Genomic DNA, 19,723 nt, shown 5'->3' on the forward strand with positions numbered 1-19,723 from the left:
GCAGTTCAGCACTAAGATACCATGGTGACCAGCTCAGACATACAACAGCTAGATTAGATAAAGCTACAGGCAAGGCTGTTCCTGACTGCGGTCATGTAGAATTACTCATCAAGCAGAGGCCCACACATCCATTAGAGCGCCCCTTTTATCCTGACATCTGGTAGATCTGTGCTTGTGGATAGAGCATTACAAACTATGCAAGCTTTTTTAATCCTTTTCCTGTAAGTGGAAGAACAGGATTAGAGCGCGCTGGACTGTTTTGGGGACTGTTTATTTGGGCTAAGTAAATGCACTGTGCTGAAGAATATTTCGTTTGCACTGACAACTGTACAGTAAAGACTTCTGGGGCAATATGGAAGTGAGCAGTTACATAGTTATGTTGCCAGACACTGGGAATGGGCGACAGGGTATTGATCACTTGATGATTACCTGTTCGGTTCATTCCCTCTGTGGCACCTGGCATTGTGTCAGAAGACACAATCCTGGGCTAGATGGACCTTTTGCCGGACTCAATATGGCCGTTCTTATGTTCTTAGCTATGTGACTGAATGAAGAGGTCAGAGGTGTCTCCCTACCCACAGTAGGAACAGTTGGGAGACAGCTGCCATTTTAGGTTCCTCTTCAGCTGCAGAATGTTACTGCATGAGACTGTCTCTCTTTCAGGAAGATTTTATTCTTGTTATTTCTTTGTTGTTTTCCTTACTCTGATACAAGTCATCTAGATTAAAAAGAATATATCCCCGTTTGCTCTTTGTGCATGTAACACAAGTATCACTACAGGTGTTTCTTCCTACTGCTCAGTATAGGAGACAGAGAATTATGAAATTAATTCAAATGAAGTGAGGGAAAAGTAACTGAGGAACTGCATCCAACAAAACCAAAACATTGAGTCTATGTCAGAACTTGGGGATTTCCTAGCTCTCGGGGCCTGACCTTAAATTACTAAACTGCACCTCCATCAAGGTTAAATTATTATTTGCTGTAACATTTTCAAGATATCAAGCTCTAGAAATGTATTGGACATATGTCGGGTTGAGTATGTATACTAGGAATGTAGCAGTAGGGGTCAACTTAACACAAATAAATACAATTGATACTTACCAACTGGGGTAAACATTTTAATTCCACAAATCAAGCACAGGCTGGAGTTCAAAAGGCCACTGACAATGCCCACAGTTTATTTTGTGAAATACTTTAATCTTAGCAATCATACAAATACTGAAGGAGGGGGGGGGAACAACAGTATTTCATATGGCAAGAAAACAACACGCACTTTGCGCTACTTGGTTCCTATTTGGTGCTCAAGTCAAGCTGTGCAATGATTAAATTTTATCCTCATGCAGACAATGTGTATGACAAACCAAACTTGTGGTCACAGATCATCTGTCACAGATTGACCCCTCCTATGTCAAACTAACAACCAAAATGTACACAAGGAAAAATAGAAGCAGAAGCCCGACCCAAATATTACAGTATGGGGCAGAATCCTGAACGATTGTTTCATAGGTATACAAATAGTAAGCTCTTTGGGGCAGGGAAAGTCTTTGTTGTGTTTGTACAGCACCTAGCATACTCCTGCTCCATGACTGGAGCTCCTGTATGCTACAGCAATACAAATAATAGACAATAGTAACTATAATACTGTACAAAAGCAGCTGTGGATTAAGGCTAAATGGGGCTCAGATCCAGTACGACCAAAGAGTCCCCAATTACACAAAGGTCCCTCCACACCAAACCAACTTGTTCATGGCACTCTTGACTCCCTACTGCCATTGCGCCTAAGTCTCCAGGATGGATCCTAACACACTCCGTGGCAGGCTCCTACCTCATGGATCCTTGAATCCAAACTTTAAGAGTCCATGGGTTTCCCACAAACCCAGGGTCCAGAGCCACAGTTTCTGCCTTAATCCACCTCTGTACAGAAGGCCAAGTTCACCACTGGCTGAACTAAATGTCAGCCCCGTATCTTCATGGTTTTTGGGGAAGGTCATCTGTCTCTGTGACTCATGAACCCCTCAATGCCAACTGGCCAAGAAGGTTAAAGAATAACCTGAGATGTATATTTTGGTTCCCCTAAGAACGTCATATGAGATCTTAAGCCAGGATCACACTGGTCATTAATATAATTGCGAAATGTATGGACAGATACTATGTAAAGAGTTAAGTATGTATGCTGACAATGGATCCGATGAAGTGAGCTGTAGCTCACGAAAGCTTATGCTCAAATAAATTTGTTAGTCTCTAAGGTGCCACTAGTACTCCTTTTCCTTTTGACAATGTGTTGTAAGGTCTGTACCAAGGCAGAGTTGGCAAACAGGTTTTCTGTCAGACAAGAGATGTTTTTTCACCTCTCTCTCTGTTGGTATTTAAATTAAGCATTGTAAGTCAACACAATGGCTGCACATCTACATACCAAATCAACAGAGGGATGTGAAATCAAAGGGGAAGAAGCAGGAAAAAACAAGCAAGGAGAGCAGGCAGGGGAGGGTTTCTGTCCATGAGGAGAGACAATTAACTTGGACAGAAGTAGAAGGCAAGGAGGCACCCCTTTATCCTAGGAAGTAAACAGGCAGTGCATTTACATTCATGAAAACGAGATCTTAATCCAAGCCTTGGTTGAAACACTGCAGAAGACATTTGAGGTGATATAAACTTATTTAGAATGGAGGTTAGCTAGTTAAAGTTTAGTCTGTTGTAATTTTGTTTCATATGTGACCCTTTTGTTTCCATTATCCTTACTCACTCTCTCTCAAATCTTGAATCCTTGATAATAAATGTATGATTATCACCACTATATATGTCAGTGCTGTGGTATTAAACAAGGTGCTGATCCTGAGTTGAATCATACAAGCTAGTATGTATACTGTTTCCTTGGGAACAACAGACCTGGTATTTCTGTGTGTGCTCAATGGAAAAGGGGTTGGACTCTACAGGAGAACACTTCAAAGGGGCTCAAGGACTGGGATACACCTATTGTTAACTTTCAAGGGAACGTAAGGGTTGGCATTGCCCGGAGGAGATTGTTTCGGTGGCTAAGACAGGTGGTGTCAAGAAGCTGACACCCAGTTAAGCACAAGTAAGTCCGCTTCTCAGTGGAGGTAAGGGGGAAACAAGATGACTCAAAGTCCTTGGCCGCTTGAGAACTACCACAGTCTCTCTCTCTGGCTCTCCTTTTATGAGGAACTTAGCCTTAGGACTGACACATTCTACCCATTCCTGGAATTTGTTGTTTCCCACATCTATGCTTCCTGAATATAAAATGATAAACAAAAGTTTCTCTCACACAACTGAGCAGCTTGCATCACCATCAAAATCAATCAGTGACCAGACTATGGGACAAGCTAAAGACTTTTGAGTCTTTGTTAAGCAAATCAGATCAGCTGGAGGAACCAAAAAAGTAAGAATATGCTGATATTCTTTTTTTGTGGAATAGATTTGGGCATTTAGAGGTGGGAAAGATACAATGGAAGAAGAAGAAGAAGCCCAGAGCTGAAAATCAGGAGAGAGAGCTAGAGCTAGGATACCTAAATAAATGAGCACAAGATACTAGAATACTATGATGATGCATGCGGTGTAACTGCCAAGATGGATTAGACAGTCAGACAGGAAAGATCTGTTGGAGTGATGCTAAAAATCTGGTGGTTAAAAAAACACAAATATTAAAAACAGCAGCAGGATGGAGATAAAAAGCTCCGATAATGAGGCAGAAATGAGTGCAAGGAGGGAAAGAGAAAGATCTCAGAAAACAAATACACAGAAGGGAGGGCAAGAGGTCTCAGTAAGACTAAAGAGAGAATTAAAGAGGCAAGAAGTTGTTTGATGGAGCCATGGGAGGGGAGAAAGACGCTATGGATAACCAACAGAGCTGGACAGAGGCACTCCCACATTCCAGAAAACACTTAGTCTTTATGCTGGCTTTTGGCTAGGATTTTATTCTGCAATCTTCTGAGAAACAAGTTCCAACCCAAACAATTTAAATTATAGAAAAGGAAAAATAAGACTCTGAGCCTGGTTCCTGGCCATGTTTTCAGTTGTTTATGCCATACTTGCAGCCTAAAGAGGCTGGAAAGCAGACAGATCCTATCATCCAGGAATTCCTCTGCCTCAGGGGGGGTTCTCTCCTCAGAGCAGGATTCGTGTGATGACCCTATGCTGCCCTCAGTGAAGGGGCAGGACAGAGGCAAGAAAGGTATATCAAAGGAGGGAGAAGGAGGCTGTAGGATGCCACCGAACAGCCTTGGAAACTGCACTAACTTACTTTGGGAGTTGCACCAGCCCTAACACAGGGGAGCTGCAAAGGTGGTGTAACGTTACTCCGAATGTGTGTATGTCTCTCTCCCTGCCCAAGTTAGGTGGATGTGCAATAAGTACAGAAAAGTCATTTCTAAATACTTTAGCTTAATTTCACTTACAAGCGCAGCAATGGAATGAAACTAGAAACTTCACTACGATTTTTAGAAATATATCTGTCCCTGTTAATATCTCCAGAACCACTCTTGAGTCTCTGGATGAATGTTGCCACTATTCTACTCCTTCCCAGCAGAAATCCCAGCTTGCTGGCATAAGAGCAAATCCTCCTGGGATGCGCTAGAATGGGAAGAGATTATATGGAGCTTTTCCTCCTTGTGCAGCTGCAGGGCAGGATTTTACAGAGTGCCAGGGAGGAAGACCAGCTGCTTTGTGAGCCAGTACAATATGGCCCAATGTGGGGGCCGCCTGCTGGCTAGGGGCCATAGCCTATAGGCCACACCTCAGCAGGTATTCTGAGGTGCATTTTGCTTCTTAAAAAGGAGCAACAATGTCCTGTGTACTGCAGTCAATCCCAGTGACCATTCTGCCATGCATCAACATGGGGGCTCCTGAAGCACCTGCCCAATAGAAATCATCTTGCTTCCCCAATACTATGTGGCTTGGTCACAAGATTATATAGATGTTATTTCCTACACCATGGTTTTCTAAGCCTAAAATCACTTTCCAAAACTCCATGCTGAGTTTATCTTGTTGCACATAAAAAACCCCAAACCTACATTTTGAACTATACTGAAAACATTGATCATGAATTATCTTCATCACTCTGAACACAAACTTTGGGCCCAATCCTGTTAACACTTAGCAGGACTGATCATGATGGAAGTTAACTACAACGAGAAGTGACTTCAACAGGGCATCTTGTTGGATCATATTAAAGAAGTTCTGTATTAAAATCACAAATGAGTTTGATTCCCCATAGTTTAAATTCCAGGGTATTACTAATTAAGAGGTCTCTTGGATTTTGGTGCTGTTTCTCTCCCTCTATATGTGAAACTTGCAAGCTGCTAATTGTGTTAGTACATTCTAAGACAGAGTCTGTTCTCAAAGCAAGTCTTTGTAACAACTACTCACAGAGAGAGAGACTCAAAGCAATACTCTGTAACAACAGAAACAGCACCCAGAGACTCCCCACCCTTTTGTTGTATTCATCTTGCTTTGTTAACAATTGTGATTAAAATAGAGATAGGGGATGTATGTGGATGGATGCTTGGTGTGGATAATAACTGAATGATCAGGGAGGTGCCAGCCTAAGAATCCAGTGTCCATCGGCCGAAGAAGGCGTCAAGTGGAAATAACCAGAGGACCCCCGGAAGGCAGCCTGGAATCCACACAACAGCCTCAAGAATGGGAGAACCAAAGAACAAGATAACATCTGGCAGCACGGAGCCGTCAGGAATGTGCCATCTGCTGATTGATTCAGCAACAGCGTGATGAAGCAATTCTCATAGACTGGCATAGGAAGAAATTCCTACAAAAAATGGACTCTAGAAAGTGAGAACTTTGGGGTCTGATTCTGCAAACCAACTTCCAGGAGCATCAGATGAGCATCTGACAAGGCCCTGCTCCCTCCTCATGTCCAGGCCACCTGGCCAGTGGCTTGGCATGAGCAACTCTAAGGCTGGTAACTAGGATAACAACCTTGCAGAACCTGTGTGCGTGTGTGTGTATGAATGAATGTGTGAATAAATATGAAATTGAATGGAATGTTATAGCTATAACTAACTGCTTACTATGATTCTTTCTGTATTCACAATAAATGTGGCATTTTGCCTTTTCCCCTTTAATAAGATCCTGCTGGTTTTTATTTTATTGGTATAACAATCTCACAGTAGTAAGTACTACAATGAACAGCATTTGCAGGAGAATAGCTTCTGGACTAACTTTCAGTGGTGCAAAACACTTAAGTATCATCTAGCAAATGTACAGATTTATTTAGTAGTTTCCTTATGTTCATAGCATGTAGGACCCAGTCTAATTTTGTCTGAATTTTTGAATAGGTTGAAGATTTGAGAGTGGTTCTTTAATGCCCCAAATCTTCTGAACATCCTAGTAAGTAATGAAAAAGCTTTCTTCTACAAACAGGTACTTTACAGAATCTATTACATTGGGTAAAATAAAGTACCTAATTGCTACTTAGACATTCGAATTTGAGATACTGTTTTCCTCTGAAAGCTGGGAAGCATAAAGTTGTGTGTTTTCAATACGTTCGGTGTGCTCTCGTAATTGAAATTACTTCAGATTTGTGCCTCAAAAGTTTTATACATTGAAATTCCAAATAAACTTCTCTTTTTAAAAACAAATTAAATATAATTATATACAAGTTTTTTTCCAATGTGTGTTACCAAACCATCAATGGTAAATTTCATGTTCATTACATAATATAATTTATCACACCTGAAGATGACAAGCAAAATCCCACAATGCTTAAACAAAGAGCTTTTTGTTTGGTTGGTTGGTTGGTTTTTTCCCCCCAAGTTTGAGAATTTTAAAAAACAAAAATAATACCTTTTCTTTTTTTAAATTTCAAATTAGTTTGCAAGTTGTCCCCTAGTCAGACTGGAAGTGCAGGTTTTGGCACAAGTGAAAGCTGCCAGCATGTTAGTTACCTTATATCTAGGGCTACAGAAAATCCTGTTTCTAAATAATGGTCTGGGGTAAAAAATTACAACCCAGCAGAACATTTTCTAATACTGCTTGAGAGCTACTGGGTTATTCAGTGATGCTTCCTAACATTAACTTCCTACATGCCATATAAATCGAGAGGATTTATGTACCTTCGAAAATTTCTCAATCTTGTATCCTGCCCCCATGTTGAAAGTTGTAGTCATGTCATATCCAGTTTGGTTTCCATGGCCACTAGGCCACCAAGTCTGCACTGTAGCACTCTTAAGGAGGAAGGAAACAAAAACAAAAAAACAATTAGAAGCTAAGGTCAGAACAACTTGTGTGAAGTTAGGCATGTGTCTCACAATAACAACTGTGCATCCAGTAGGAGATTTTCAAACACATAAATGGCAGTTGGGCCCCAGCGTGGAAGGGGATAAAATGGGATCCAGCCAGGGCCACCCCTCCCCACAGCACCAGAACTGTACAGGGGAGACCCACCCCATTACAGGGGCACTAGAATCCAGGAAGTTTCTCCCCTTCCTCCCTCCCGCCCCCCCACCAACACATGGCCTTGGGGGGAAAGTGCAGAGGAGCCAGTCAGAGACTCCAGCTGGTCAGAGCAGAAGCAGCCAGAGCAGCGACTTCTGGAGAGTCAAAGAATTTTGCGGTTTGGACTGGACTTTCTCTGCTCTGGGCTGATCGGCTGTTTGCTTCAACCCTCACCCTCTCCCTCCCTCATTCTCACTTCATACCTGCTTGTGTGTTCTACCCCATCCCGGCTTGTGTGTTCTAGCCCGTCCCTCACCCTGTATCTGTCTGGACTATTTGAGTTGTAAGCTCTTCAGTGCAGGGACTGTCTCCTACTCTGTGTTTGTACAGCACCTAGCACAATGGGGCCCCATTCTTGGCTGGCCCTCAGGCACTATTGTAATAAACATTATTAATAAATAAAACAACAATATAATAATAAACAATAATCATAATACCCACTGAATGGGAATGGGAGTTAGGTGCCTAATTGCTGTTTGTACCGTTGAAAACCTCCTCCCTCATCTATTGTGTGTGAAACTAAATATTTACCTGCAGCCACCTCTTCAAGTATCATCCTGGTCATATGTTGGTTGCACTCACTGGTTCAGTTAAATTGAGCTTTTAAATAAAAGAAGAGGATCCATCCCCTTCTCAGGCTTCAGGCCTTTGACTTTTTCCTCCATATTATTAGTTTTTATTGATTTAATTTCTGGAAACAAAAAAAGTAACTTCCCCCCCGTGATTTAGTATCATCTTGTTTTCCCAATAGAGATGGAGCAAGGTTAACAGCATCCATTTCATATAGTTATATCTTCATGCCAACTGCATACTATAGCTGCCCAGTTCTATAACTTTCTATGAGCCGCATTCACCAGTTCAGTACACATATTGGGGAAAGAAAGCGGTAATATGTGCACCACACAAACAAAGAATATGTCAATGCAAGAAGTGCCAGGATCTTTTTGCATAAAACGAGGCCAAAGAACACCTCAGTAATATGATTTGCTGTAGCCACACCCAGACATAATAAGTTATAGCCACTTATTTCAGCTTCCATGATCTGGAATTATATTAAGCAACAGTGTCTGAGTACTAAGCGGGAAATTCAAGGGATAAAAACTGAAGCATAAAAATTGGATCATGCATCATCAAATATGGAGTGGCTTTAGAAAGCTAGACACAAATGGAGCTTTCTTATTGGTTGGTAATGATGTCATACCCATATCCATCTATAAGCAGAGAAGCAAGCAATTTCAGAACAGCAAGAAACACTGTGCAGTGAATTTCAGGGTGATTATTGTACATCTCAGGTTGTTACAGTCCACTTGAGCAGTCTCGGACCTAGATCATCATCTGATGTGAGCTCTCATTGGACTAGAAATTCATTTCTTGCCAGGCCTTGCTGTTTGTCACACCATGCAAATCTGTTGCACAGAGTATGGGCTCAGTCTGGCTCACAGATACTTAACAGCACATTGCTGTGTCTCTTGTAAAATCAGCTGCTGTGAATTCATGCAGCAAAAGCCCTTTATTTACAAAGAACAACAACACAGTTGCTTCTGCTCTGAGGGCACCATTTCCTCACAAACTACTCTCAGGCTCATGGTTGTATTTTGTTAACCAATTTCTTCCCCGGGGCAGGGGAGAAGGGAATGCACCAAAGCACAAAATCATGTTCAGTTTCATATCACACTGTATGTATTACTGCAGACTAAAAAGGCTCGCTAAAGGCTAATGTTTTTTTTAAAACAAAACCCTCTGGCCTGGATATTTGTACTTCTTCATGTAACCTTCTGCCAGCGGTCAATAATAGTCTCTTTTTTAAAATAATTAAGACATCTGAATCAACCTTGGCCACACACACCACTCTCCACTCCCAGATTCACCTTAATAGGTGTTTCTTCTCCATGCACTCAACACATGGGAGCCCTTCGGAATATAAACCAAATACCTTTTAACAGGAAAAAAAAAAATCTACAAATTTAAATTACACACCAAAATTAAATTAACAAAGCCAGAAAAATGTATGAAGGGTATGGCAGAGCCCCCATAGTCTCAGAGGTTAACAACTGGGTTTGTCAGGAGTCCAGGATTCTTGTTCTCAGCAGAGTCCACATCCACAAATCCAATTAGACTCAGTGGTGGTCAAATGGGAGGAGGCTCCCCTCAGCTTATTTGCCCCACTCCAAAGAAGTCAGCATCACCAGCTCCTGCTCTGGTCAGCTATTGCCAGATCCTGGTTCTGGTCTGCTGCTGTCCAGTTCAGTTCTGTAGAGGTACCTCCATTAGGTCCAGATCTCAGGGCAGGAAAGAACCACGACTCCATTTTGCTCTTCCTGGGCTCATTGCCCCATACAAGCCCGTTACTTCTCAGCATAGGCTGACCTTTTTCTCTCTAATAATTTCATAACTACATTTACAGGACAAATTTAATAGAATTCCTAAAAACATAAGCACAAAAAACGCTATGGAAGTGAAATCAGTGAAATCACTGTAAATTAACCCTGCCAGTAGCTAGCCTTTCACCCACTGCGAGGTGGGGGATGGGAGAAGTGTCGGAGAGAGGGAGCTTCTGTTCATTCTAACTCTAGGGCTTATACCTATTCATTCATTTTCAGTTGTGTTTCTCCTCTCCCAAGGAATGCTTCATCTCTCTGACACTCCACATGCCTTTAAGGATCCCTCAACTCAAGGGACTAAATTCAGAACTAGTGAAAGAGGTGCAACTTCACTAATTTTGCACCCTCCTCCCGGCTAGCCAAATTCTATACATGACTTGTTTGCCCATAGTTACCCAAAGGTATCTTACTGGTTGTATGAGGAATGCTTTTCCCTCCTCTTCCTCTAAGGGCCAAACATATTGCATCCTGACTATGACGGGTACCTATCTGTCCAGAAAACAATGGTCTGGGACAGGAAATAGTGCTATCATATAAAGAAAAGGAGTACTTGTGGCACGCACACAAAACCTTATGCTCAAATAAATTGGTTAGTCTCTAAGGTGCCACAAGTACTCCCTTTCTTTCTGCGAATACAGACTAACATGGCTGCTACTCTGAAACCTGCTGTCATATAGAATCACAGAACTGCCATACTGGAGTAGACCTGAGATCCATGTAGTCCAGTATCCTGTCTGACAGTGGTCAGTACCAGATGCTTCAGAGGAAGGTGAAAGAAACCCACAGTAGGAAGATGTGGGATAATCTACACAATCTGTACCAACATCAAAAATGGGTTTGAGGATTAACACCAGCACAACGATTTCCAGGCCAACAAAAGCAAAAGATGACGTCACCGCTCTCTTTGTCTCTCACTTAGTAGGGGTGAAATGCCACATACCCCATCCGCACTGCTCTCTGGTGTTCTAATGGAGGAGTCAGTTGTGAGAAGGTCAGAGAGCTGTTTCCCTGCTCTGAGAGGCGTCAGGCAGAGTCAATACAGCAGAGATGAGGAAAGTGAATGGGAAAATTAAAACTGTGCTGGAGACATCTTGCATTTTCCTTCAAGCAACCGGAAGGAAACATTTTGTTACTTGGGACTGTTCAGGATTCACCCCCTCACCTTATTGATGTTTACGAGCAGCACAATTCTGCCTTCTCCAGGAGGAAGTTCTGTAGTATACGTTTGCTGTGTTTGCAACTTAGGAATGTTCACTGTCACGAGACCAACAACTGGCTTTGAGCTGACAACATCAAAAACAGACTCTATTTCAAGACTCCACTGCTGAGCACTCTTCACTAAGCAAAGAAAAAAAAATGTATTTATTTGTATTTCTATACATACTAATTCACATGTCCCTAGTCTTATTAAAGATACAATTACACACACACACACAAAAGAAATGCAACAATTTTGTTTTTAAGTTTGCTTTTGAACAGGACCTACGCTTCACTGTTTAGTGTATTTGACACCAGTGTTTACGTTTGCTCATTCAGACGAGGACTATGCACAGTGTAATGGAAATTCGTAACTCATTTTCCCCCCCATTCCTAAACCACATACAACCTTTGAAAGTTCTGTACAACACAGAGCATGAACCTCTCATTCTTTATCATTAAGAAGGGACTTTTCCCACTCAACTTCCAGTCATTAGGTTTGCTTTGTCAGTATTCATATGAGCACAGGTCTCTTTGAGAAAGGTCGCAATCACAAGGCAACACAATCACTTTTGTCTATTGAACAAAAACAGTATTAATAATAAATAAGCCAAACTCATCCACCATTAATGTTGCCAACTTTCTAATTTTTGAAAACCAGACACTACAGCAGGAGTGTCAGAAGCTCCCACCGCTCCCTGCTCCGCCTTTTCACCCCCAAGGCCATGCCCCTGCTCTGCCTCTTCCCTCGAGGCCACTGATCTCCCTTTCCTCCTTGCTCGATCCTCTCCACCTCCCTCCCTCAGCTGTGATCCCCCTGCTCTGGGGCTACAGCCCTGACGTGGAGTTTGCCCGCCCATGAGACGCCGGTAGGTGATGGCCCTGGCTGAGCAGGGGCTGGTGCAGGTTGATGACCTGGCACCCGACCCCCCGCACGCAGCACCTAGACTTTTGGTGTCTGGTACATATGACCAGACACTGTACAGGTCCCCCGTCGACTGGACTTTCTGGTAGACAACCAGATACCTGGCAACCCTACCCCCCACGTTAATAGATAAAATGAACTGAGTTATGCTGGGGACGAATTGGGCCCACTATGTCTAAACCGGATGGGTCCATATGTTTGTTTTTCTTTTGTCACTGAAGCGTGCTAGAGGAAACATGCTAATGACTTGTCTGTGATCTCTCTGCACTTATGCCAAAGTGTTCTCTTGCTTAAAGAATAATTCATTAACAAGGTAATCTGGTGAAAGGGGTATCTCCAACTAATGTTTGCTGAAACTTCCTGTTAATGCGTTAACTTTGGGTAATTAAACTATAACCAAAAGCTGGCCAAGCCTTTACTTTGCATAAAACAGCTAACTATGCTTCCTGGGGGTAGGGTTCTCAAGTTTAGCCCATGAACATCTATGCAGCCCTTTGGAATCCTGTTAAGGAAGTCTATCTGACTGTCTGTGGTTAATTATTCCCCCACTTCCTCACAGGGGTCATCCCCCTTGAAGTGGGTATGGGGCAGCAGAGTCTAGTAATGGCAAATGGAGGTACCTGGTAGTGTTCCTGTAGCAGTCTCAGCTGTGACACTGTATTTCTTACCCTTCTTCTTGTAACAAAGACATTGGCAAAACACAGCTGAATACTGTGCATGCACAAAGGCAAGCCAAAACAGGGGAGACTTAGTATATTTTTTATTATTATTATTATTTACAAGGACATTTGCACTGGTCTAACCAATTTTCCTGCTTGTGTTTCTTCCACTGGTCATTCTGCCTGTGCAATAATATAATAATGCAAGAACCACTGAAAAAACAGGACTATAAAACCCCCTTGTTTAATCTCCATTGTTAACTGTCAATTTCCTCTCTGTGTGTATTATATATCTACTTCCTTCCGATAGTTAAGTTGTAGTATCTCCATTTTGATTTGGGATAAAAGAGAAAGTAGTTTCTCTCAAAACAAAATTCATCCCTGGTATAACGTCACTGGCTTAAGAGAATTCATTGGGATGAATTTGGCCCAAAGCTGACATCACCCCTGCACAGAGGGCATGATTTCCAGAAGGGCTGAGCACCCAAAAATTCACATTGAAGTCAATGAGAGCTGTGGGTGGGGAAAATCAAGGTTAGAGACACTACATAAAAGGTCAAAACCATCAGCTTTCCCCCAGATGCACTTTTTCCCCTCCCTTCCCCTGCCATAAGAGGCCAAGTCCATTCCTGAACTCCAGCCGGTAGATGGCAAAAAATGGGAACAAGGGCTCCTTAGAGATCCAGTGGTCAGGAGGCTATGACTCAACAATCTGGCAAGCAACACAAGGGATTGTGCTGTTTCAACACAGCACAAGTTGCTAATTCATTGCTTATTCTTCCAAATTTCAGTCTCTTAATTTTAATGAGCTCGGTCTCCAGGTTGGACTCCAAAAGCTCTGTCTGCTGAATGAGAGGGCCCTCCTGCCTTATCCAGCAACCCATCCCCTGGCTGCCAGCAGGTGGAGTTGTGAGGATGTGGGAGGAACCAGGCAGCACTTACGTATCTGAACTTCCCAGAAGTTGTACTGAGTCTATGCTGACGCTTTTCATTGAAATTCCGACTACGTTAATTCTGGCTGAGAGCTGGAGTTATTTTTGGAAGCTATAAAAGCATCCAGGGAGTGACGTCTTCCCCTTTCATTTAGACACAACATCTTTCTTCGTAAAGCGTGAAATTCAGCCCAGCGAAGAGGGCGCGCACACTACCCACCCGCCCGATGTTAAGTGGGTCTTGCGTGGAGCGGAAGGTAGCGTGGGTGGTCTCTAGTGGCATGCATTAGACAGTTGAAACAGAAAATAAACTACTTTTGTTCAGCTTCCATGATCTTCAATACAAATGGCAGAGCCAGGCAAGGAAACCTGTTAGGTGGCAAACATGCAATGCTCAAACTGTAGGTTGAGAAACACAATCCTTGCACATCATAGTTGCTTTTCTGTCCCAGTCTCGTCCATGAGCCCTGAAATTTCGGCACTGTTTAAACTGTGCCGACACTGCACTTGTCCACTCAAGACAGAACTACAGCTCCTGCAGCAGTACTATCTGTTTGGGTTTTTTTAAATGAAAGTGTGAGAGTCAGGGGAGAGAAGAGAGCAATTTATATGGGAAAAGACAGTTCCCTTTTCCATAACTGGTGTTCTTCGAGATGTGCTGCTCATGTCTATTCCACAATAGGTGTGTGTTCACGCCATGTGCACCGGTGTCAGAAGTTTTTCCCCTAGCAGTACCCGTAGGGGAGCGCTCCTAGCAATCCCTGGAGCGGTGCCTGCCTGGCGCGGTATAAGGGGGGCTGCGCTCCCCACACCCTCAGTTCCTTCTTGCCAGACAACTCCAACAGAGGGGAAGGAGGGCGAGATGTAGAATAGACATGAGCAACACATCTTGAAGAACACCAGTTATGGAAGAGGTAACTGTCTTTTCTTCTTTGAGTGATTGCTCAGGTGTATTCCACAATAGGTGATTCCAAGCTATATCTGTTGGAGGTGGGTAGGAGTTCACAATTTTCCAGGACGGAGTACAGCCCTGCCAAACCCGATGTCTTCCCTGGTCTGGGAGACGATCGCATAATGCGAGGTGAAAACATGAACTGAAGATCACGTGGCTGCCCTACAAATGTCCTGAATGGGGACATGGGCCAAAAAGGCAGCTGACGAGGCCTGAGCCCTCGTCGAGTGTGCCCGCACAATTGATGGCGGGGGAATTCCCGCCAGGTCATAGCAGGCACAGATGCACAAGGTGATCCAGTTGGAGACACGCTGAGTGGAGATCGGCCGAGGCGATGAACAGCTGCGAGGACTTCCTGAATGGCTTAGTCCGCTGCAGGTAAAAGGCCAGATCCCGTCTCACATCCAGCGTGTGCAGGCGGCGCTCTTCACTGGACGCATGGGTCTTGGGGCAGAGGACTGGCAGGAAAATGTCCTGACCCATGTGGTAGGCAGAGACCATCTTCGGGAGGAATGAAGGATGTGGGCGGAGCTGGACCTTATCCTTCTGGAATACTGTGTACGGGGGCTCGGAGGTCAGGGCCCTGAGTTCCGAGACCCGCCCAGCCGACATGATCGCCACCTGGAAGGCTACCTTCCACGAGAGGTGCGACCAGGAGCACGTAGCTAGCGGATCAAACGGGGGGCCCGTGAGGCAGGCCAGCACCAGGTTCAGATCCAACTGGGGAACTGGGGGCCGAACGTACGGGAAGAGATGATCCAATCCCTTAAGAAATTAGACAGTCATAGCACGGGAAAATACTGTGTGGCCCTGCACTGGTGGGTGGAAGGCCAATATGGTGGGTGGAAGGCCAAAGTGCACCTTGATGGACGAGGTTGCCAGGCCCTGGGCTCTAAGGTGAAGGAGGTAGTTCAAAATGAGCAGGACTGGGGCAGCCACGGGGGAAACACCCTGCTCAACCACCCATCAGGAAAACCGAGACCACTTTCCCAAGTAGGCTCAGCGTGTGAAGGGTCACCTGCTTTCCAAGAGGATGCGCTGAACTCCTTCCGAGCACGTCCTTTCCTCCCAGCCTAACCATTGAGCAGCCTACGCTGTGAGGTGGAGTGCCACTAGGTTGGGGTGAAGGAGGCAGCCCTGGTCCTGGGAGAGCAGGTCTGGGCGGGATGGCAACAGCCATGGCGGGCGACTGTCAGGCTCGTGAGGGTCGCATACCAATGTTGCCTGGGCCATGCCAGGGCAATCAGGAGGACCTGGGCCCTGTCCGTCTTTATTTTTTCCAGGACCTTGCCTAACAGCGGGAACTGGGGGAAGGCATAGAGGAACCGGCCTACCAGGACAGGAGGAAGGCAACGGAGATAGCGCCCCTTCCCAGCCCTCCCCCCCGGAGCAGAACCGGGAACAGTGATGGTTCTGCCGAGTAGCAAACAGGTCCACTTGGGGACTTCCCCACTCTTGGAAAAGTCTGTGCACCACCTCTGCATGAAGAGACCACTCATGCTAAGAGAAGAAGTCCCTGCTCAAGCGATCTGCCCACGAGTTCCAGGCACCCGGTAGGTGGTAGGCTTCTAGGCAAATGTCGTGGGCTATACAGAAGTCCCACAGCCTAAGGGCTTCCTGGCAGAGGATCGGGCTCCGCCTTGTCTGTTGATGTAAAACATTGAGGCCATGTTGTCCATGAGAACCCTGACCACTCGGCCCTCCAGGTGCGAGCAGAAGGCCATGCATGCCAGCCGGACCACCCTGAGCTCCTTGACGTTTATGTGGAGGGCCAGGTCCTGTGCAGACCACAGACATTGGGTCTGAATGTTCCCCACATGGGCTCCCCACCCCAGGTCTGATGCATTGGACACCAGCTCCATCAATGGGGGCCTGCCTCTGAACGGGACCCCATGGAGCATGTTCCCCGGGGAGGACCACCATCATAGGGAGGTGATCACCGGTTCGGGCACAGTGAGGACTTTGTTCATCCTGTCTCTAGCCTGGGAGATCGCCAAGGCCAACCATAGCTCGAGGGGCCTCATCCTGAGTCTGGCGTGACGGACCACATATGTGCATGCCAACATGTGACCCAAGAGCTGGAGACACGCTTTGGCTGTTGTCACTGGAAACCTTGTAATCATGTCGATGAGCCCTTTCAGGGTCTCGAACCTGTCTGGTGGGAGGGAGGCTCTGGCCAACATGGCGTCCAGGACTGCCCCAATAAATTCTATGCAGGAGTCAGCAACCTTTTAGAAGTGGTGTGCCGAGTCTTCATTTATTCACTTTAATTTAAGGTTTTGTGTGCCAGTAATACTTTTTAACTTTTTTTAGAAGGTCTCTCTCTATAAGTCTATATATTATATAACTAAACTATTGTTGTATGTAAACAAGGTTTTCAAAATGTTTAAGAAGCTTCATTTAAAATTAAATTAAAATGCTGATCTTACACCGCCAGCCCGCTCAGCCCACTGCTGGCCTGAGGTTCCGAGTCAGGGCTGGGGTTGTGGGGGGGGGGGGGGGGTGTGCAGGGGTGAGGGCACGGGGCTGGGGTGTGGGGGGGGGTGCAGGGGTGAGGGCAGAGGAGTGGGGGCGGGTCAGAGCAGAGGGCTGGCCTGAGCAGCTCCTGGCAGGGGGCTGGAGGGGATATGCCAATTCCACCCCCTTCCCCAAGGTCCCCGGAGCAGAGAGCATGCTGCTGCTCTGCTTTTCCCTCTCCCCCTCCATAGCAAGGGCTGTCAGCTGATTGGCCTCAGGGAGGGAGGAGAAGGGGCAGGAATCCAGCACGCTGGGGGAAGAGGAGGGGGAGGGGGAAGCATGCCTGCCCTTCAAGGAGAGAGCGGTGGGCGGAGAAGAGCGGGCCAGGCAGGATTTTTAATGGCACGCTGCTGTCTGCCAGAGTCCCCGGCAGACAGCAGCGTGCCATTAAAAATTGGCTCGCGTGCCATCTTTGGCATGCGTGCCATAGGTTGCCGACCCCTGCTCTATGCGTTGCACTGGGACTAACGTGGACTTGGTGTTGTTTACCAACAGGCCCAGAGTGGCGCACATGGACAGAAGGAGCGCCATGTGATCCTGCACCTGCGACCGGGAGCTGCCCTTGACCAGCCAGTCATCCAGACAGGGGAAGATCTGGACCCCATGGCGCCTGAGGTAGGCCGCCACCACCGACATACTCTTTGTAAACACCCTGGGGGCAGTGGACAGGCCAAACGGGAGGACCGTAAACTGGTAGTGTTCCTGCCCAACCATGAAACTGAGGAAGCGTCTGTGCCCCTCGAATATACGAATGTGGAAGTATGCATCCTGCAGATCGAGGGCAGGTTACCAGTCCCCAGGATCCAGGGAGGGGATGATGGAGGCCAGGGAGACTATGCAGAACTTGAGCTTTACCACGTACTGGTTCAGGCCTTGCAGGTCCAGAATGGGCCTGAGCCCCCCTTTGGCCTTTGGGATAAGGAAATAGCAGGAGTAGTACCCCTTGCGTTCGAACTCCGCTGACACCCTTTCCACCGCTCCCAGGCCAAGGAGCCACCCCACCTTCTGCTCAAGCAGAGCCTCGTGAGAGGGGTCCCCCAGGAGGGGTGGGGGCGGAGGGTGGTTGGGTGGGGTGGAGGTAAACTGGAGGGTGTAACCCCGGGAGATGGTGTTGAGGACCCATCGGTCCAAGGTCAGCTGTGACCATTCCGGGAGGAAAGCACCCAACCGGTTGGAGAAGGGAAGCTTTATTGTGGATTGATCCCTGATGAGAACTGGTAGGGCTCCCCCGGGCATCCCATCAAAACCTGCCTGTTTGCCCTTCGGGGACACACACTGGGGGGCAGGCCGAGACTGTCTCTGCGGGCGCTTCTTATAGTCCCGCGACTTTTTATAAGGGGGCTCATATTTAGATTGGGTGGCCTGGGCGGGAGCCTGCTGCGACTTAAACTTAGGTTTAGCCAGAGCCGGAACATAGAGGCCAAGAGTCTGAAGCGTGGTGCAAGTGTCTTTCAGGCCATGCAGTTTTATATCCGTTTGTTCCGCAAACAGAGCTTTGCTGTCAAACGAGAGGTCCTGCAAGGAGGTCTGCGCCTCACTGGACAGCCCAGAGAGCAGAAGCCACGACGCCCTTCTCATGGATACCGCGGAGGCCATGGACCGCGCGGCTGCGTCCACTGCATCCGACGCTGCCTGCAGAGTTGCCCTGGCAGCCGCTGTACCCTCCTCCACCAGCGCTTTGAACTCCTTCCTGTCGTGCTCTTGGAGGGAATCGTCGAACTTGAGCAGGGAGCCCCACAGATTGAACTCATATCAGCCCAGGAAAGTCTGATGGTTCGCCACCCATAACTGGAAGCTCGAGGACAAATACATTTTTCTCCCAAATGAATCCAGCCTCCTTGAATCCTTATTTTTTGGAGTAGGGGCTGGTTGGCCCTGCTGGTCCCTGTGGTTGACCGACTCGACCACCAGGAATTAGGAGCCTTTGGTGGGCACAAAATACTTCCGTTTCACTCTCTTAGAGATGGGGGCCAATGAGGCTGGGGTTTGCCACCGGGCATTTGAAATTTTTGCTACCCCTTCATGGAGAGGCAAGGCCACTCTGGCGGATAGGACATTAAAAAGGGAGTCTGAGAGCTCCTCCACCTCCTCTGCCTGAAGGTTGAGGTTTGATGGCACCCTTTTCAATAGCTCTTGGTGGGCTTTAGAGGTCTCCTGCAGGACGGAGGGAGGAGTGGCCGTAATCACCTCACCAGGGGAGGGCAAGGAGGCAGGTGTGGTACTTTGCATGTCCACTGGCACCAGAGGGTCCACCACCTGGTCGCTCTCTGGGCACGGCACCCAGGATGTACGCCCCACCGACTCCTTCCTCGGAGGTCGGGAGAGGGAGGCCGACTGCCATTCCGAAGCTCTGGCCACCAAGCGAGCCCCCACCAGGGGCTGCGTTGGGGGCCACGGTGCCCACTGGTACCATTGGGCCAGCCACGGGGCCCGGTGACACTGCACCTGCTGTGGCACCGGCGGAGCAGGCTGTTCAGCCTGGCTGGCCTGACCCATCGACGGACAGCTACGAAGGGAGGCCAGGCTGGTGTATGACCTGCCGCTGTCCCTTGACCAGGAGGATCGGTGGCGCAGGGAGCGGTGCTGACTCTGAGACAGCGACTCCAATGTGGAGGAACGATACCACCGGTAGCAGCTGCTCCACGATCGGCCCCGGCGGGTGGATCTGCAATGGCGAATCACCAGCGATTGAC

The 19,723-nt window shown here is 46.8% G+C and overlaps 1 protein-coding gene across 2 annotated transcripts in view; it reads right to left on the bottom strand.

Moving 5' to 3' along the window:
- The window catches only part of MANBA (mannosidase beta), a 78,108-nt gene that overhangs the window by 38,467 nt on the left and 19,918 nt on the right, over nucleotides 1-19,723 (bottom strand). For both annotated transcript variants that reach the window (XM_074950685.1, XM_074950684.1), the window contains 2 exons: nucleotides 11,011-11,186; nucleotides 7,086-7,196 (listed from right to left, as the gene is read on the bottom strand). In XM_074950685.1, coding sequence (XP_074806786.1) covers nucleotides 7,086-7,196; nucleotides 11,011-11,186 — 287 coding nt within the window. The remainder of the gene's footprint in view (nucleotides 1-7,085; nucleotides 7,197-11,010; nucleotides 11,187-19,723) is intronic.

This window comes from Natator depressus, chromosome 4 (assembly GCF_965152275.1).
Source record: "Natator depressus isolate rNatDep1 chromosome 4, rNatDep2.hap1, whole genome shotgun sequence".
Classification (NCBI taxonomy): domain Eukaryota; kingdom Metazoa; phylum Chordata; order Testudines; family Cheloniidae; genus Natator; species Natator depressus.